This window comes from Lepisosteus platostomus, chromosome 26 (assembly GCF_059453375.1).
Source record: "Lepisosteus platostomus isolate fLepPlt1 chromosome 26, fLepPlt1.hap1, whole genome shotgun sequence".
NCBI lineage: Eukaryota > Metazoa > Chordata > Actinopteri > Semionotiformes > Lepisosteidae > Lepisosteus > Lepisosteus platostomus.
Genome location: NC_142636.1, coordinates 12,256,759 through 12,275,241, shown reverse-complemented (window position 1 = coordinate 12,275,241; position 18,483 = coordinate 12,256,759). Strand labels below are relative to the sequence as shown.

The window sequence follows — 18,483 nt, the reverse complement described above, 5'->3', positions numbered from 1 at the left end:
ATGTAGGACTACAAGGAATTATTCTCTCTGTGGTTATCATCCCATTTTTAATTTGTGTGGAACTTCATGTTTAACTACTGATGGGGGTGTAACATGTCCATTTGTCGTTTTGTTTACAACCCTCCCAAACACAACTGTATTAATCTGAAATGACTCACTGCAGTGTACATGACATTTAGTAAAGAATCAGTGCTTTTTTCCCCCTAAAAGGCATCTTTAACTGGAAGATCATTTATAGCATTGTGGGAGGTGCTGCACTGTTAATCATTCTTTGTATAATGATTGGATGCAGGAAATACTTGTCGTAAGTATAAATGTAACAATTATTGTTTATATATTTTCTCACAAAACATTGTATGATTCCTTTGCATTTTAAAGATGAACGAAAACACTTTAGCTGAAATCACTGTTATCTTAGTAATGACAAAGAAAAGAAATGAGAGAATCAGAGAAATATGAGAAATAAAACTGTTAAAAAACAAAGATTGAGCATCAAGTTTAGAGTTGTTTACTTTTAAACAGTAAAGAAAATACATTGGCAGCATTTATCTAATATATATATATTTTCATAGAAAAATGGCTTTCAAATTCTCTGGTGTTTGTTAATTGTAAAAAATTGCACACACTTTAAACTTCTTTTCCAGTTCCTCTGTTAAAGGCACAAGTAAAGCTAACAGTAAGGATATGGTTATGAGTAACCTAACACCTCAAACAAAACAGAAGGAGGAGGATCTGACTGGAACAAATGAAAGAGCATATGAGATTGAGTATCCTAGATCTCTGCTATGTAAAAATAAGGTATTTATACTGATTTACCACTAGATGGTGTACTATATATAGGTACTGAATTCTTTCCTTTGTATTACAGAATATCACACTCTTTTGAAGAGGATTAGATTCAAAAGAATCCCATGATAACAGTTTTATGTTTGGATTGCTGCTGTTCTGAATAAATATTACTGAGATTATTGCCTTTCAAAATACTTCAAAATGTTCGGCACTTTAAAATCATCAGGACCTGAAAAAATGAGAAATGCAGCAGCAAAAACATGTAAAATGTTTTACAAGATTAAGTAATCAGAAGAATCCTGTGGTTTTCTCAGCAATTCAGATAGCAGTTAGTACTCAATAGTTCAGATAGTAAAGGGATCAGACTCTGCACTATCAACTGTGATCCAGGCATTACACTGTATGTTGCCTGTGTCACATCTGTCACCATCACTGTCTGGGATACCTCAAGGACTGATTCATGTTTTAGTCACCATTATGATAATTTAATCTTTATTATTCTGACTAACGCAAGAACAATAGAAAAGTTACAAACAAACTGAAGGCATTCAGCCCATTTAGCTTCTTCATTGCTAGTAGCTAGTTGATCTATGGATTTCTCAAGTCATTTCTCAAGGGAAGCTAGGGTATGAGCCATCCTTTTCAAAGTCTTGTATTTCACTGTTGCCCCCGAAGATGATCACTGGGTCAACTTTGTCATTGATTTTAGTGATATTATTTAAACCAAGACCCCCATGATAGGTACTTTGAACCAACAGTGGACAAGGGTTTAGTGCAGGAAAATGTGTTTTTTTTCCAAAAACAAAATAATTGTCATCAACACTGCCCTGCAATTCAATGCTATTATGTTTGTCCTTATGTTTTACTCTACTCCTGATGATCTTGTACAGCTTTACTATCTTCATAATCTCCCACACACCAGAAGAATGCCCCACACAAACAAAATATTGTATTTACTTATTTCCTTTCAATTTTCAGTACGGAATGAATGTCTTGGTTTGTTTGTTGACACAGCGACCCATTAAGTCTTAATCTTTAATATTTTCGGCGATATTCTTTTCTCTCATCCCACTCAGGCTGTGGAGGAGGCAGTCTATGAAAACTTGCAAGCCACAGGATCAAAGATCATCAATAAAGAGATGTCATTCACGTTTTCTCTGTAAAATGGGATCTATTCCATATGGCTGAAAACAAATAAACATCGCTTCTGCAAAATTGCAACAGCAAGAGAAACGTTTTTCATATTTTGGAGATCCACAGGACTTCTCTCCTATACAACCCTGCCTTGAGCCCATTGCTTGCTGGGATAGGTTCTGGTTCCTCTGTGACCCTGAGTTGGATGAAGTGGTTAGAAAATGGATGGATGGATCCAGAGGAACTCTGTTCAGAGACTAAAAACCTGCTATAATATATACTGGTACTGCAAATTCTAGAGGCCATTTATTCCCCGCACTGTTAATATTACCTGTACATGACAGGGCAATTGATTATTTTCACATATTTTCAAGTTCTCACTTTTTCTTCCAGTTAGACCGAATGAAAAGTTGACCAGCGTTATTTTAATGAGTCTGTCTGAATTCGGGTGATGCGCTGTAGTGTTGAATGTCATAAGGTGGGGCAACATTGGAATGATTACAGAAGTCAAAGGAACTATTAAGAATGATGACATTAGTTTTCAAGATGATTTCTTTATCCTTTAACTCCAGATATACAGTAACTGCTGATGCATGTCTAATCTGATTGTAAATTTCAGTCCTTTTCGGAAGAATACTCAGTGGAAGAATATTTTCCAATGAGCAAACTTTTGATAAAAACACACAGCTGCTATCCACTTACAATATTAGTGCTTGGTAGGCGGACTAACTAACACCATTGAATCAAATTGCACTACTTGCCTGCTAGTAAGCTGTATGAACTAAAAGTGTAACATTGGTATTATAGAAAGTACATCATTCCAAAAAGTACCAAAACCTTCTGGTAAATTACATTTTGTGAGCTTCAGGACTTCAGGACCAAATAATTCAAGATGCATTCCAAATAACTGCACGCGTTGTCACATTATGGTATCTACTATTAAGGCACAAACTGCAAAGGGAGTAACTAATTACCAGTAACTCTTCTAGGAATAGATATGTTTTCATCCAGCCTTTGATTCTTCACTGCTGTTGAGCCAAATCATTCGGACCCCTAAAGTTCCTATACCTCAGTCCACAACTTCTCCACTAGTCAGGTCATTTGGGAAAGGAAACTTGAAAATTATTGTGACAAATGTCTCAAAAAACATGGGTTAAAAACCGATATTGAGGATTGAGATTAAGGTCTTCATTATCAGCCCCCCTCATTTAAAAATCTTTGACACAGTCCATTTCGATTTCTATTCCAATAATTCTTCCAGTGCAGACAAAAATGGACACTCCTAATTTGAGCAATAAATTGGTATACTTACAAGCTATCAGAAAAGGAGGAGAAATGTTACATTCCCATGCCCTACTGTTTTAGATGAATTAATAAAGTCTACATTTTGTATCATACTGTTCACATCAATACATTAGCTAAACACAACAGCTCCACTTGTTGTCTTGTGGCCAGTTTAAATAATAGGAACTTTTTCTTTTCTTTTTTTTTCCACTATATGGAGCATATTAATTCTGCAAAGCAGCAATTTGACTGAATTGGGAGAGCATTGTCCTCTAAATTGTTGTGTGAGCCCCTGTCGATACTGTAGGCCCCAATAGCCTTGGGCTTCTATTGAAACTATAGGCCTCAGCAAGTTCCATTTAATGGCCAGGAGTGCAGCCTCTGCACATTGGCTTTCCAGAAGAAAAAACAGGCATCCCATAGGCTTGTATGGAAATCACATGACCCAGTTGCCAGTAACACTTTCAATAGTTTTACTATTAAAAGGTTTTGCCACCATCAACAAAAATGCCAAGGGGATAACTTTTTGGAATTTGGCCTACTGCTGTCTCTTTGACTTGAAGCTGGCATAGAGTTAGCAACACTCTGTCAATCTCGGGAGACAAGAATTTTATTGAGGTAAGGCTTAATTTGTTTATTCGATTATGCATTAACGTCCAAAATGGGCGCTGGACTTCTGTCAAACGATGAAATAACAGCAAGCATGTAAGAGTATCTGGGGTCCAAAATGTATTGTCAATCGTATGTTTGGGTATATTTTAGTTATTATCTGTCCCCTTAAAAAATACAACAGCTAAATAAAAGTGTATTGAAAGTCTCTTTTTATGTGGTTCTCGGATTCAGGGACTGAATGAAAACTTGCACAATTTAATTGTGTGCAACACAGACAGCTGAAGATTGCTTTTTATTTTTGCTCTCTGGTTTTTGGTTTTTCAAAGCTCTTTATTAACAATATGTGAACCACAAGATTATTGAGTAATCATTCATTAATCACAATGCAGTACAAAAGGAGGTGTATCTTATCATGCATCTGAGGATTTGGTGAACTGTACTCCTCCAGTGTGATGATAATGTATCCTTGTCTTGTATACAGTAAACTACACTAATATGCAGAACTGTAGTGTGATAGAGTGTACTATTAAAAATCAAGAATGGTTTAAAATGTGTGTGCTCAAATTACAATGATACAATTACATTTGGTATGTTTCATAAGTGTTATTTGAAACAATGTTGCTAAGTGTTATACAGTTTATTAAATATATTTTATTTGTACTTACTTATCATTAAGTTTAGAAATCATAACTTTTTTACCTTTATCATTCTAAAAACAACTGGAAGTGAATCAACTCTTAATATGAAGTACAGTACATGATATGGCTGCAATTATCGATGTCTGGAAATCACTCTCTAGATTTGTCTCTTAAGTCACACAAAATCTTTACTCCTACTTCCAGTGCTCAATAAAACTTTGCTGACAATATTTGTAGAATGTGAAAAGGAATTTATCTGATGAACTATTTAGTGGCTCGAAATTCGATTGACTATTTAAAATTGTTGTTTTACATAGAACAGCATACCAGCACATTCGATTCCAGATACCATCTTACAATTAAAAAATAATAATATAAATGTAACGTCTCTGCACTTTAAAGACTTGTAATATTTCATCTAGAATTTCTAAATGAATGTCACAAAACAGAATACCCTTTTTGGTCTTTCTGCCTGTGCACTTGGTATTCTTCTCCTGCTGTATCTGATATTCCTAAAAGCCAGGCAGAAGACTGAGGAAACCGCCCAACAAATACCCTACACTTTGACAGGAGAAGGCATAGAATAAGCTATCAAAACAAAGGTACAATATATTACATAACAATTTTAACAATAACAATTGGTTATTTTTGTTGTCACACAAAAAACAAACAAAGTAGCTCGTGCTCTAAATTATTCAACATGACAAGGGAGAAAAACTAGTTTGAACTGCAGGTGGAATTTAGAAAATAAGCAGTTGCTTTGGTATAGTCCACTCTGCTATGGTTTATGTATAAAAACAGACATACAATAAATACACATTGCCTCACTGGTCAGAAATTAGCATCACTAAATAGTTGTTGGTGCTTTAGGTAAAATGTTGATATTTTAGCTACTGCATGTCACAAGACAAAGTGCACAATCAGGATTTCAGCAATATTTTAAGCCTTTTGTATAACCATTTGAGTGTAATACTGTATGGTACTTTTGCTTAAGATTACACTGCACGGACATTCATGTTAAAATGTGTTTGTGGAGAATACTGAGTACGCATTAGGTTGCTGTTTTTAAACAATAATGTGTGCTATTTGTAAACATGTTCCTCACACTTGTCAGAGGCTGAATCATGTTTTACTTTCTTTAAGAGAATGAGAAACATAAGACCCCTAATCTGTTTGAGAGTAGAACCACTTGTTTTTTTAGATTTGCCTATATTGGATATATACAGTGAGCGATACATTTTGTGAGATGATTTAAACTTTGTGTTTAGGTAAATGTGAGCATTTTAGGATCTGTCAGGCTTGCAAAGTTGACCTAAACATGACTATCGAAATGACTTCATTAAGAAGGTCTCAAAAATGTGACAGGTAAATGTCAAAGACTTACATATTTATTTCAGGGACATGTGTCACAAATTGAATATGCCATATTCAGGTTTTGAATGTTACAATAACTATGTGTTCTTAAATGACTTTCCCAAAAATTTGAAAGTAAACAAAAAGCCATTTCTTAGTAATGTTTTCCATCAGCTTGATCAATACATAAAGGTTTTTGGTCTGAAAACGACGTGAATATTCGTACTAAACGAAGTCGATGAAGTACGATACACACTGTGGCAAAGCAAAATGATTTGCGTAAGCATCGGAAAACCACGAAAAATACAAAAAAATGACTTGCACCTATGATCTCCACAGAGAAACAGACTAAAGTGTATAGCTTCGCTTTGTATTTCATTTTTGGTTTTACAAAGGTGGTTTCTGGTGCTGTGTTGTTCAGTCTGTATTCCTGTAGGTTTCCTCCGTGTGGTCACTGGTCCTACCAGCAGCGCTCCTCAGAATGTACAGCTTCATGGGAGGTGGCTTGTTTTGTGCGATAGTTGGAAACATCCTCCTGGTGGTTTCCACGGCAACGGACTACTGGATGCAATACCGCCTGTCTGGGGCTTTTGCCCATCAGGGGCTGTGGAGATACTGCATGTCTGGGAAATGCTACATGCAGACTGACAGTATTGGTAAGTGAAGGAAAGAGGAGGCAATGGACGGAGAACAGATTTGATGGTTTTACAGATCATTTTGTCCTATTTTGAAAGATTACAGGGAACTGCCCTATAGGAACCTGACTATTCAGCCCTTTCCTGTTGTACAATATTTGTAAAAATGTGTCTCTGGTTCTCAGTCTTAAATGTGCATCATTTATTGACAGTAGGTAGCCTTTAGCCCTGAAATGCAATATTTGATGTGAAAGGGAGACCTCTGTTGGTCAGCAAACTTAATGGCAAGTGCATTATTATTTTAACTTTTACAAATGTGCTAATGGACTTACTAACTGTACGGAAATTACCACATCGAGGCTGAAACGTCTACTGAAATTGCACAAATAATGCAAATCACCACAAAGGACTGATTGATCTATAATCAAGGAGCTTAAATATTGTGGTCCTGATATATCACAGGGTGTGATAGACTTGAGAGTTTTTTTTTCTAATTATTATCCTCATTTTCAGTTAAATTTTTTAAATGAAAATGCAGGTCTCTCATAATCTTCTCCATTGTAGGCATTCAGTAAGACAGTATGTCAAAAACTCCAGTATCGAAACTGCCTCTTGGCAGGCTATTGGAATTTACAACTAAAAGTCTCTTCGTTCTTTTTTCACTGTCTCTTAAGAGTCAACCGTGCACCCATTTTAATTCCTGTTTAAATGGGGTTTTGGTCATTTTCTCAGTGCAGTGATACAGTTTGATGATACAATGTGCATATGGTTACATATCAGTTGCTGGTTCATTCCAGGTAAATGCTTTTTCCAATGAGGGGATTTCTCCTTGTGCTTGATCTTTCTCATTCTTTTGCTCCTCTGTATCAATCAGCCTACTGGAATGCTACAAGGGCCTTCATGATACTCTCCGCCATGTCCTGCTTTGCTGGAATAATTGCTGGGATCCTGTCCTTTGCTCACTTCTCCGCCTTTGAGAGGTTCAACAGGTCCTTTGCAGCTGGGATCATGTTTTTTGTCTCCAGTAAGTCACATTTTGTCAGAATTAGCTGAAGTGCATCACATGGGATTAGCAGCAGGTCATCTCAGCACGATTCGGAACAGGGAAAATAGATTAGAGAGAAGACTGTCTTGGAGAGTCATACCTTGCAAGAGTGAGTTGATTTGGTATTGGACTTCTGATACACAACAGCATACTGTATAAAGCCTTGTTCTCTCAACACATGCACAGAAGTCCAGACCAAATCAGATCATGCTGGTAGAGTTACCAGAGTCAACAGAATTCCCAATTCTACCACCTGCAGATTGTGCATAACATCCATTTGTTCAGGACAGGAAATGTCTAAAAAGTCTTGTTCCCTTGATGATTGTTGATTCAAAGCTTTTACTAACTCATTCATGTGAGGGCTTTTCACATTGCTTCATTAGTTTATACCAGTTAGGTTAGATGAGCAAATGAGAGCACTGGGCAGTCAAACATGGAAGGCAGATGTCTCTCCTGAAACTGAGCGTATTGTTAGATTTTAATAACAATTTGCTCTTTTAATAATGTTTCAATGATAGTCCAATGAGCATGTGACTGTGTGGCTCTAGAAGAAATACAAATATTACTGTATATAAGTGTTGTTCTGGACTACAGTCTGTGCCTTCGTCCGGCCTTTTTGGATTATTGAGAGCAATTGAGAATCACTTCTTATCCTCTTTTAAAAACTGTACCATATCAGCAAAGAAAAGAACGGCAAACCACTACCAAACTGGTGATCAACAATGTTCTTTCTTGAACAGCTCTTTTTGTGCTCCTGGCTATGGCAATTTACACTGGGGTGACGGTCAATTTCCTTGGGAAACGCTTTGGTGACTGGAGATTCTCCTGGTCGTATATACTGGGTTGGGTTGCTCTTCTTATGACATTCTTTGCAGGTGAGCTTGTCTTCGATCTTTCGAAATATTTCAAAATATTCTTAACTGATTTCTAACTCCTCAGAAGTAGAAAAACAGAGAAACAGAGAAAAGTCTTCCCTGAATCATAGAGGACAGAAACCCTCCAGAAAGATTAATACACATAGGGAATTTTTGCTTTCACAGAAAATAAGATTAAAGTTGTATGTACGCTTTTCTATAGTGTTACTTCTTGTCTTAAACACCTAACTGATATTTAAACTTTAGGAGCTCAAGGATACAATTGTTTTCCACTCTATACATCCATGAAGGTAAAATCATTCAGATATATCAGAATTTAATCATCTTAAAAAATATGGTGCCACTTTCATTAAGAGATCACCCTAAGATTAGGCTTCTCCATATAAACAAAACCAGTCAGTGCAGGGTGCATCAATGTAAGGTGTTTAATACTTTTGCATAGCAGTGTTCAAGAAAATAATCTATCGTGAAGATGCTCTGAACTATTCCATGACTATTATAGAATGCTGTGATATTTAACAATGTGGACATTAGCAAGACATGAAAAGAAAAAAAGTGTTGTTAACAAATTGCCCTCTGTCTTCCCCTGTAGGTATATTCTATATGTGTGCCTACAGAATGCACGAGTGCAGAAGAGTTGCTGGACCACGTTGAAATCATTTTTCATTCAGTGTAAAATCAGGCTTGAAACCTTGCAGACAGGCTGGGTTGAGGAGAAAGAACATTTTTATCGATGATGTAACAATATTAAAAAGGACTGTATAAAATGGCTCAGACTGCTACAAAGCTAAGTCTTATGTTTCATTGTTTTCCACTAGATCTCTGACTAATTAATTTTTAAAATGAATCACATGGAAGAATGTAGTTCAAGTTCTTTTTAAAATAAAAAGAGGAGGTATGCTGTAACACACATCAAATTGGATCTTAAATAAAGATTCTAAACAATACAGTGTTGCTCTACTGCTATTGAAGCATAGTAGAGTAGAGTAGTTTATTCCCGTATGTACACAAACTGTACATTGGCATTCTTAACCGCGCTGATCTCTCAGGACATACAGAGTACAACAGACAACACCACACAATGTAGACAACTGGAACAATAAAGATGTTGTGGGAAGATAAATAGTAGTGAGGCAAAAAAAATAACATATTAGGGTATTTTCATACTGTATATTATCTAATCACTAATGATGGCTATAAAGAATGCCAGGTGGGATGCCCACCTGGAAGACACAGAGCAGCCATTCTGCACCAGCAAACTATGACTTAGCCAGAATAGAATATAAAGGTTGCTATACAGTATGCTATGCAGTAATAAATGTGTTATTTAGTGAGGTTTAAAAAGAGAAATTACTATACTATCAATCTTTTGTAACAGATATTAATGTAGACAAGTGTGATGAATTAAAAATGGAAAAAAAAACATTAAAATATTTCAATACAAAATTTAATCCACCGAATAACTGAATTCCATCATATAAGTATAATTTTTTTACAGCAGGCTACTGTTAAAACATTTACCTTTGCAAGTAACACGTATGTAAAGGGGATTTACAGCACATGTAATGAAAAAGTATATCAGGAGTAAGATACAGGAGTGAGCTAGCCCCAAATTACGTTTTGCTTTTAGTATACTTCACTGCACCATTTATTTTAACTGTCCGAATTAACCTTCTCATAATTCATGTATGATTGATAAGGGTTCAGATGATTTTCCATAGCATTTTCAAACTGAACCATTTTTCATTTGCCCCACTTTTACATTTTGGATTATGGGTACGGCAATCTGACATCAAAGTGTTATATAATTACAGTATATAATTAAAAGTGATATGACAATATACTATTGTCTCTCTTCAATCATTCTGAGAAAAATAACAGTTTCAAACATTTTATGTTTTTGACGTGAAGCCCTTTGATTGTGGTCAAAGGCCAACTCAGCTTTTTTTTTTATTAAATCAATTAAAATATAATATATATATATAATATAATAATGTTCTTGAATTCTGGGGTTGGGTGCCACACATGGCTTTGCTGCTTCACAACTCCTTGCTCCTAGGTTGATATCAACCTCCTTTAGTGCCTTCTGCATAGAGTTGCATGTTCTCTCTATATTTTCTGTATGTGGGTTTTTCCAGGTTTCCTCTTTGAAAATCCGAAGGAAACTCTGCCTCCCTGGTTAGATTAAGCCAGTTCTGTTCCCCGGCTTGTGGAAGCTCATTTGCCGTTACAGTACATAATGACATAGCCCAGACACTCGCTGCAAATGCGCAGAACAAGTGTCTTTAATAGCTGAGCCTCTTTCTTTTTTGACAACCAGCCCCTCTGTCAAGAATGTCGGAAAAGGACGAACCGTGGAATGACAGGAGAGCATGAAAGACCCTATGCGTAGCGGCGAGATGGGGGTTAGCCCGGGCTCAGCTGTTCAGGAAATGCCGTATAGAAACCTATGCCCTCAGGTAGCGGACGTGGGGCGACCTGGTGCTAGGCAGGTCTCAGGACATCGGAACGTCAATGCTGAGCGAAGGCAAATGAAAGACCCAGAAATATATATCCCCAGAGAGAGAGAGAAACACCGGAAGGACAGCAAACCACTGGAAACGAGAGACAGGACAGAGTAGGAGCGCCCTCTGCAGGCACCTTCAGCATATCACAATAGTTTTCTCTTCAGCTTTGACTACAAGTGTCAACTAATAATGACATCTTTTGCACTTCTCTTGACTTCATTCTTGCGAATGCGCATTTGCTGTTTGCCCTTCAGTTTTCATCAATGGGCAAAGCAGTAAGAAATACTGTAGATGGAAACTGGAGAGACTTTGAAAATGCAAGTCCATCAGTTGTATAAAAATTGATGGCAGTCTCTCGCCATAATTTAGGGGCTGCATACAATCACAATTATGCTCTCCCTCCTTCGTTTTGCAAAGTTTTAATTCAAGTACATTTAAATGCCTCATTACTCTGTGCTTCATGGCTTTCATTCATTTTTAAACCCATGGCAGAAAATACTGCTTGCAATTTCTACAGTGTCTCCTGAATTTTGCAAAGAAATATTTTGTTTTTGGTATGCTGAGATGAACAAAATACTTGCATCATTTTACTCTTTGTTTTTGCTGTTATTATGGATTGGCTGCATAAAGGTGAATGTTCACAGGACTGATTTCAATTTTTGTCACCATGATGAACCAAATAAAGACCCATTGACCTTGAATCTTGAATCAAGAATTTCAATTGACCTACTAGCTTTTAGTTTGTCCAGGAACATCTTTCAAATTGATATTACTGTAGCTATGATAGTCGGCAGATGTTCAAAGTTTTGATTTGATCAAGGCTAAAATCAGTACATTGAAAACAGGTTGTTCTACCTGATATAGAATATAAACTTTTATTTATTCCCAGCCTTTCATCAGACCAAACCTGGATGCAGTTTTCAGGTAGCGTAGATGAAAAACAAGACCATAAGACAGCAGAAGAAATGAATTATCATAAAACTCTTGTTACTCATTAATTGTGGTGAATCTCTAACGTAACAACTCAATATATATACTGTATAAAAGTGTCCATATTCTGCAACAAAGAAAGTATGTTCTTACCTGAACTTAATAATTAATCCATTGACTGCTGTGGAGTATATTATTTCAGATTTGCATGTGCCAAGTGCTTTGCTTAGTCAAACTGCTATACAATGTTTATCCCCACCAGGACAATGTCTCTATGTTTTCCTTTTGTGTTGACTACCATGTTCTATCTGTTATGCTACCTGGCAGCTTGTTCCCAGTGATTTTTCGCTGTTATCAACATGAATACACAAACACAAATGCATATCTTTGGATGACAGAATACGTCATTATTTCTTTCTGAATTAATTTGTAATTGACCAAAAATATTTTTTTTGTGATGCGCCCTAGGAAACGAACAGATGTATTAAATAAAAAACAAAATCCAATTAAATTAAATTTGAGTTACCACTATAAATTTTATCAGCACAAATTCATATCCTTTGCCAAACTTTGGCAGTTTAGACTGTTTGTTATCTTTCTTACTTGTTGCTTACACAAATCTGTCCATTTGACAACAGCAGTTGTCCCCTCACTTCCCATTGATGGCTCTTATGGTTTATCACTGATCAGAGGTAATTTCTTGAGAACCTGATCGAAAACTGATACCCAAATCCTCAAAGCCACCGTCAGCAGTCTACACAAAGCTCCGTAGGGGGGCCAACGTCATGGAGCTATCAACACAGTGGACTTCCTCAGAATCAACAACTGAAACACGAACAAGAGGACACAAGTGGAACCAAGTTGAAGTGTTTTTTAATCCTGCGAACAGTCAGAACTTTCTTATATGAAGGGCTGTGGGAGTCCTGGACAGTGAACGCGACCCTGCAGTTGAAACTGACTTTCTGGCTTCCTTCACCAAAAAACTGGATGGGATCTGTGAATTAAATAACTTCTGAATCCAGATAAGTCATGATAACCCTCCTTTCATTTGGTAACTGTTCTTACGACTGTCATTGTCGTTTTCCTCAAAAGTGGTGAAGTATTATATTGCCAACTGGAATACACTGTGTGTGCTACACATTTTCAAAATATTTATTTTGTTTGGAAGTGTCACCATATGGTAATTTAGAAGTTGTATTCATTCTTGTCAAAGATAAATTTTGTATTTATTTCCTTCAACTGCCAATTAAAAAAATATTACTGTTTAAATATATAGGGATTATATACAAATGTGCTTATTTACTAAGTTAATTTAAGACAGAATAGAATACAGAAGTCTTCATTACACAATCCAAACCCCCCAAAAAATCATTGTGAGTTAAGACAATTCTGGAATTCATAGTACTATTCACTCTAGGCCAACAAATGTTTTAGTGCAAAAAAGTGTTTACTAAAACATGGAAAACCATGCTCACTTAAAGCAAGATAAAACAACCTCATAGGAAATAGTGACAAATTGGATTTGATATTGTGCTACTGATACAACAGTTTTCCTACATCCCCTCTCAATCTTTTAATTTATAAGGTGATACAATTAAAAGGTGGCTTTAAAACAATATCCACTCACTTGACCAAAAATCAGGTCTCTTTCAGTATTGGGCCTGTTACAGTACATAAGGTCACAGATAACCCGGTTTGTGTTGAAGTCTCTCTAAAGGAGGCCCAACGTACTATAAACTACAAGAGTTTAGTTTTTCTTCTATTTCCTTCTTATCAGTTGAATAAAAAAAAACTTTTTGAAGGTTTCTTGGAAAGCAGAAGAAGAGAAGTAGAAGATGATGGGATCCAAGCAAGCATTGAATGTGCTGAGAAGGAGCACAAACCTACGCCACTTGGGGCTTTTCCTATGGATGTAACCTACTATATGAGTGATGTTGTAGGGGAGAAAACAGAGGATGAACACGAGTAGAGTTCCCAAGGCCAGGCCAATAGCTCTCTGTTTCTTTTTATGGTTGATGTTGGCCAGGGTGTTGAGGATGTGGATGAAATTCAAATAGCAGAAGGCTGAGATTATAAGGGGGATGAAGAAGAGGACAACGCACAACTCGATACGAACAGGGAGAAGTACGGCCAGCTGTTCCTCTGTGAAGTCATCGTAGCACAATGAGTAATTATCAGATGCGTTCTCTGGTCGGAAGTGCTCTGTTATGTAGACAATGCTGCAGTGGGCAGAGGAGAAGATCCAGATGAAGATGCAGACCATGATGACATACAGCGGGTGACGTTTCTTCTTGTACGTGAAGGGGTAGGCCACTCCAAGGTACCTGTCAACACTCACTGCTGTCAGAAAGAGAGTGCTTATGTAGATGGTTGAGAAGAAGATAAACGCGCTCAGGGAACAGAGGAAGTTGGGCAGGACCCACTGCTGGTCATAGAAGGCTTCGGTCATTTTGAAGGGCAGAAAGAGCAGGAAGATGAGGTCTGAGACTGTCAGGTTGATCAAGAGGATGTCGATAGGAAGGGGTTTGAGTCGCACCTTCAAGCTGAAGGCATACAGCGCCAGCACATTTGATGGCAGTCCTGTAAGGAAGGTTACAATGTAAACAGCCAGCGCTAGCAAATCCATCTCTGTGGTCGTTTCGAGTCTTCAGTATAGAAGGTTACTGGGCACCTGCAGCAGAACAAGAAAGAAGCATTAAGTGAAATTATATGGTAAAATAGAAGCAAGAGGATATTCTTTGTGTTTATATCTGTAGCAATATAGTTTGGGCTGACCAAGATGACATATATGGTCCATTCAATTCACATTTCCATTTTAAAACAGATGAATTTCTCCCTTATACATGCTCCTGTTGTAAAACCAACAAGATCGTACATTTTGAACAGTACACTTTGAACAATTCCACCTTATTGCCACTGACAAAATATTACTCAATATTACTATATCAGTTTAAGGGTACCACATTCCAAAGTGACTAGAAGCACATTTTCTCTACATTATTTTTTTCATCATTGCAACCAATCAAAAAACAGTAACAGTACAACAACAAACCAGTACTCTTGACGTCTATTATTACAATAGTTTTAAGCGACTTACAGTATAGTTAATTTCCTGTCTAAGGAACTTCAAACCATGCCAGTTTGCCTACAGAGAAAACAAGTCAGTGGATGATGCAGTCTTTCTGGTCTTCTTGATATATTTCAAGATGTAGAAGCACCCAACACGTACGGCCAAATCCTCTTTATTGAAAACAGTGCTGCTTTTAACATGATTTCAAACTTTTTGATAAGGAGGATACCATCTCTAAGCCTTTCAACTTTAACATGAAAACTCAGGGCTGTGTCTTATCACCTTTGCTTGACACTCTGTACACAAATGACTGTATTACACATTCAGATTCAGACAAAATGTTCAAGTGTACAGATGACACTACTCTCGTAGGATTCATTACAAACAATGAGGAGTCAGTATACAGGAATGAAATAGCTGAATGAATTGAATTGTGCAGCCTAAACAACCTACAACAACTGTCAGCAAAACGAAAGATCTTGTGATTGACTTTAGGCAAAGGAAAGTAGAGCTTTTACCACTATCTCACCACAGAAATTCAGTGCTGTCAGCATGGAGGATTTCTATCCCATATCTCTGGATTACCTAGCTCCGTGCTACCACCTATTCCTCCTTGTTTTCCCTGCTGGATCTCGGAGGTGGCCTCTGGCAGGTAGAGCTGACTACGGAATCTTAACCCAAATCGTAAGGTCTCATGGGCTGTGGTGACTCATAGCGATGCTCTTTGGCCTCTGAAGCTCCCCCAAGATGCTTAAACAGAAGGCCCCGGAGTCAAAGCCCCCCACCCACTCTCTGGTGTACTTGGATGACCTAATGATAATGGACTGTCTCATGACTCCCCACCCCCTTTCCCCCATACAAGGTTCACTCCTTCCTATTCCTCATCCTATAAAACAGAGGAGACGTCTTTATTCTGTCTCTTTGTTCTCTTACCTGTCCTGCAGATGCCTTGCATCTCTCTCTCAGTCTTTCCAGAGATCTCTCTCCTGTGACTCACATGCACCTCTGTAAATAATTTTCCAACCTGTCTTTCGACACTGCCATCAGTAGGCAACACCAAGCTTTACTGCATATTATAAACCCATGCATAGTAGAATAATCAAACTTTATACTTACAACACTGAGAGGAGTGAAAACTAGAACCGAAACGCTGTGATGAGCAATCCTATGCTGAATATTCAATGATGTAGTGACAAGCACAACGTTTGCTTTTATTCAACAACAACAATAAAGACTTCATATTCAGAAGCTGCTTTATTTTTTGTGCAGACCTACTTTCATAAACACACAATCTTTGCATACTTGCTGTGTAAAGAAAAAAGTATTAGTATGGCACTGAAGCTGCGAAGCAAAAACTGACCCACATAATATTCTAGCTGTCTGATTGGAAGGCATACATCACAGCTTAATTAAAACTGCAAAGAACAGCAAGAAGTGTAAAATTCAGATTAACCTTATGGAGTAATGTCAAATCTATAATTAGCCAATTTTCATATATTTTATAAGATGTGGAGTACAAATTTCTATTAATTAGAATGTGTCACTGCAGAAGTACATAGTAGATTTTAAACTTCCGCAATCTGTAATTATTTATCCCAGAAGGAAGAAAAGAAAAAGGTAATTCTTCTTTTAGGTATGAATTTAAAGCCGTAAAAACGTTTCTAAGTAAATAGAAGATAGTTTAGAGCAATGTAAATTTCACCATGAGCCAGTGCAAAGATGCAACACTTTTTATAGCATCATTAATATATTTCATTAGTGCTTATGTGATTCTGTGTCTCAAGGTTACCAGAAGCCTTATACATTTATGGCAATACACCAGTTCTCTAACATCTGTGTGATGACTCTTATTATTTTCAACATTTATTATTACTTTTTGTTTGCCCATTTACCATGTGAGAAACTACTAAAGAAATACAGTATATGTCTCTTATTAAATACTGTATGTTTTCTACTGCTTTGGAGAAGGTATAAAGTATAATGCCACATCCTTCAATCATGGCTTTAAATTTCCTTTTTCCTTTTCTTTCTAGTGATGACACGTCGGCACAGTGATAGATATTATTACACGTACAGCTGATCATATCAATGTGTCCCGGATTTGAATCCCATTTTTTAAAAGACCATCATCAGATTTGTGCTGCTTATTCCAATAAGTCAGGTAAACTCCAAGTAAAAACATAAACTATGCTATTTAAGATATAAACTTATATAAACTGGAGTTTCAGTAAAAACACTTTGAATAAAAACCTTTACTCACCTCTGAGGAGCTCACTGTGTTGTAAGCCTCTTCGATGTTGGATTTAGGCAGTGGGTTTCCTCATTCCTAAAAACTAAACAACTATCATAAAAGTAAACAGGAAACTACGGAAGAATTTAGTAGTATAGAATTTAGCTTATAAACAAGTAATGTGGAAGAAAAGCCCCAGAATTCACCCCAATCTATTTACGTTCTCTTAGATGTGTTTAGAAAGCATAGAGCTTAGGAATAGTACCCATGCACTATTTGTTTCCAATATTATGGTTTTGTCCCCTTTGAACTAAAAAAAAAAGTTGTTGCTGCAAGGAAGTAAAGATTTAATTACACATGGCAAATCCAGGTAATCTGCAAAATCTATGTTTGCTTACTCCCTAGCACAAGGCATATATTTGCCTACTGAGAGATGTTAAAAACCCAGCAAATGGGAAACATTAACATTTTTGGGGATATACAGTAAAGCACGATATATCCAAATTATTCTTTTAAAAAAGAATATTCTTTTAAATTGAAGAGTTTTGAAGTGATTCAAAACGTTATACTCCGATTAAGAATGTAACAGTGCAATAAGCATTTACATTATTCTGAAATATCTTTATCATCATCATGAGAAGAAAGAATAGAATACCAATGAGAAGAGGTCATTTGCTAGATTTGACCACCCTCGGATCTCATTCAGTCGCTTCTTGAAGGAAGCCAGGGTATTGGTTTCAACAACAAGACAGGATAGCTTGCTCCCACAACCCACTGGGCAAAGAAGTGCTTCCTGTTCTCAGATTGAAATGCACTTTACATGTAGCTTCTGCTCTTTACAGAGTGAAATCACGGACTAATTTTCACACTGTGACTTGGGTTCTGTACCAGGGAGTATCTGTCAGCCTTTGAATGATGCACTAGGCCAAGGAGAAAGAAACAGTGTTGCAGAGTGAGAGGACCGGGGAGACTCCTGGGAATCTTAGGAGATACGTGTTAAGTACTTTCCAGTGATTTACTATATATCTGGAATCTGAACAGCATGATTCTGTCTTAGATTTTAGTTGTGCATTGAATTTCAAGCTTGCAAAAAAAAATACTTCTGCAATTAAGAGCTCAACAAGCCATACTTGTTTGAAACAAAAGATGCAGCATGATCGTATATGCAAATACTTTGTTTTTAGAAAGACATCCTGTTCATCATATTACTACTGAAGACTTCACCGTTTCCAAGAATGATATTAGTCATGGGTATTTGCTTATTGTATCTGTCCATTGTGTATCAGGTCTAATCCTAATCAGTTTATACCTTACTTGTTTGCAAACCAATCTTATTTACTTGAGACTCAAACAAATTTCCCCAAAGGGACATTAAAGCTTG

The 18,483-nt window shown here is 36.8% G+C and overlaps 2 protein-coding genes across 3 annotated transcripts; one reads left to right on the top strand and one right to left on the bottom strand.

Annotated features, from left to right (window-relative positions):
* The first annotated feature begins 40 nt into the window (after nucleotides 1-40).
* Nucleotides 41-9,312, top strand: LOC148640189 (lens fiber membrane intrinsic protein-like). Its single transcript, XM_088621106.1, has 7 exons — nucleotides 41-304; nucleotides 645-798; nucleotides 1,866-3,825; nucleotides 6,232-6,466; nucleotides 7,320-7,469; nucleotides 8,231-8,365; nucleotides 8,958-9,312. The coding sequence occupies exons 4-7, from the start codon at nucleotides 6,292-6,294 to the stop codon at nucleotides 9,017-9,019; spliced, it is 522 nt and encodes a 173-aa protein (XP_088477232.1). The 5' UTR covers nucleotides 41-304; nucleotides 645-798; nucleotides 1,866-3,825; nucleotides 6,232-6,291; the 3' UTR covers nucleotides 9,020-9,312.
* A 3,346-nt stretch (nucleotides 9,313-12,658) lies between these two features.
* Nucleotides 12,659-17,490, bottom strand: LOC148640188 (free fatty acid receptor 3-like). Of its 2 annotated transcripts, none has more exons than XM_088621102.1 (2): nucleotides 17,133-17,490; nucleotides 12,659-14,473 (listed from the first exon to the last, which is right to left on the bottom strand). In XM_088621102.1, the coding sequence occupies exon 2, from the start codon at nucleotides 14,426-14,428 to the stop codon at nucleotides 13,562-13,564; it is 867 nt and encodes a 288-aa protein (XP_088477228.1). In that variant the 5' UTR covers nucleotides 14,429-14,473; nucleotides 17,133-17,490; the 3' UTR covers nucleotides 12,659-13,561. The 2 variants fall into 2 exon arrangements, with proteins under 2 accessions (XP_088477228.1, XP_088477229.1); XM_088621103.1 differs by lacking the exon at nucleotides 17,133-17,490 and adding an exon at nucleotides 15,989-16,681.
* Nucleotides 17,491-18,483: the final 993 nt, after the last annotated feature.

Coding starts and splice junctions, on each gene's coding strand:
- LOC148640189 (XM_088621106.1), top strand. CDS start 6,292: ATGTACAGCTTCATGGGAGGTGGCTTGTTTTGTGCGATAGTTGGAAAC. Junction 6,467..7,319: donor CATGCAGACTGACAGTATTG/GTAAGTGAAGGA, acceptor TGTATCAATCAG/CCTACTGGAATGCTACAAGG. Junction 8,366..8,957: donor TCTTATGACATTCTTTGCAG/GTGAGCTTGTCT, acceptor CTTCCCCTGTAG/GTATATTCTATATGTGTGCC.
- LOC148640188 (XM_088621102.1), bottom strand. CDS start 14,428: ATGGATTTGCTAGCGCTGGCTGTTTACATTGTAACCTTCCTTACAGGA.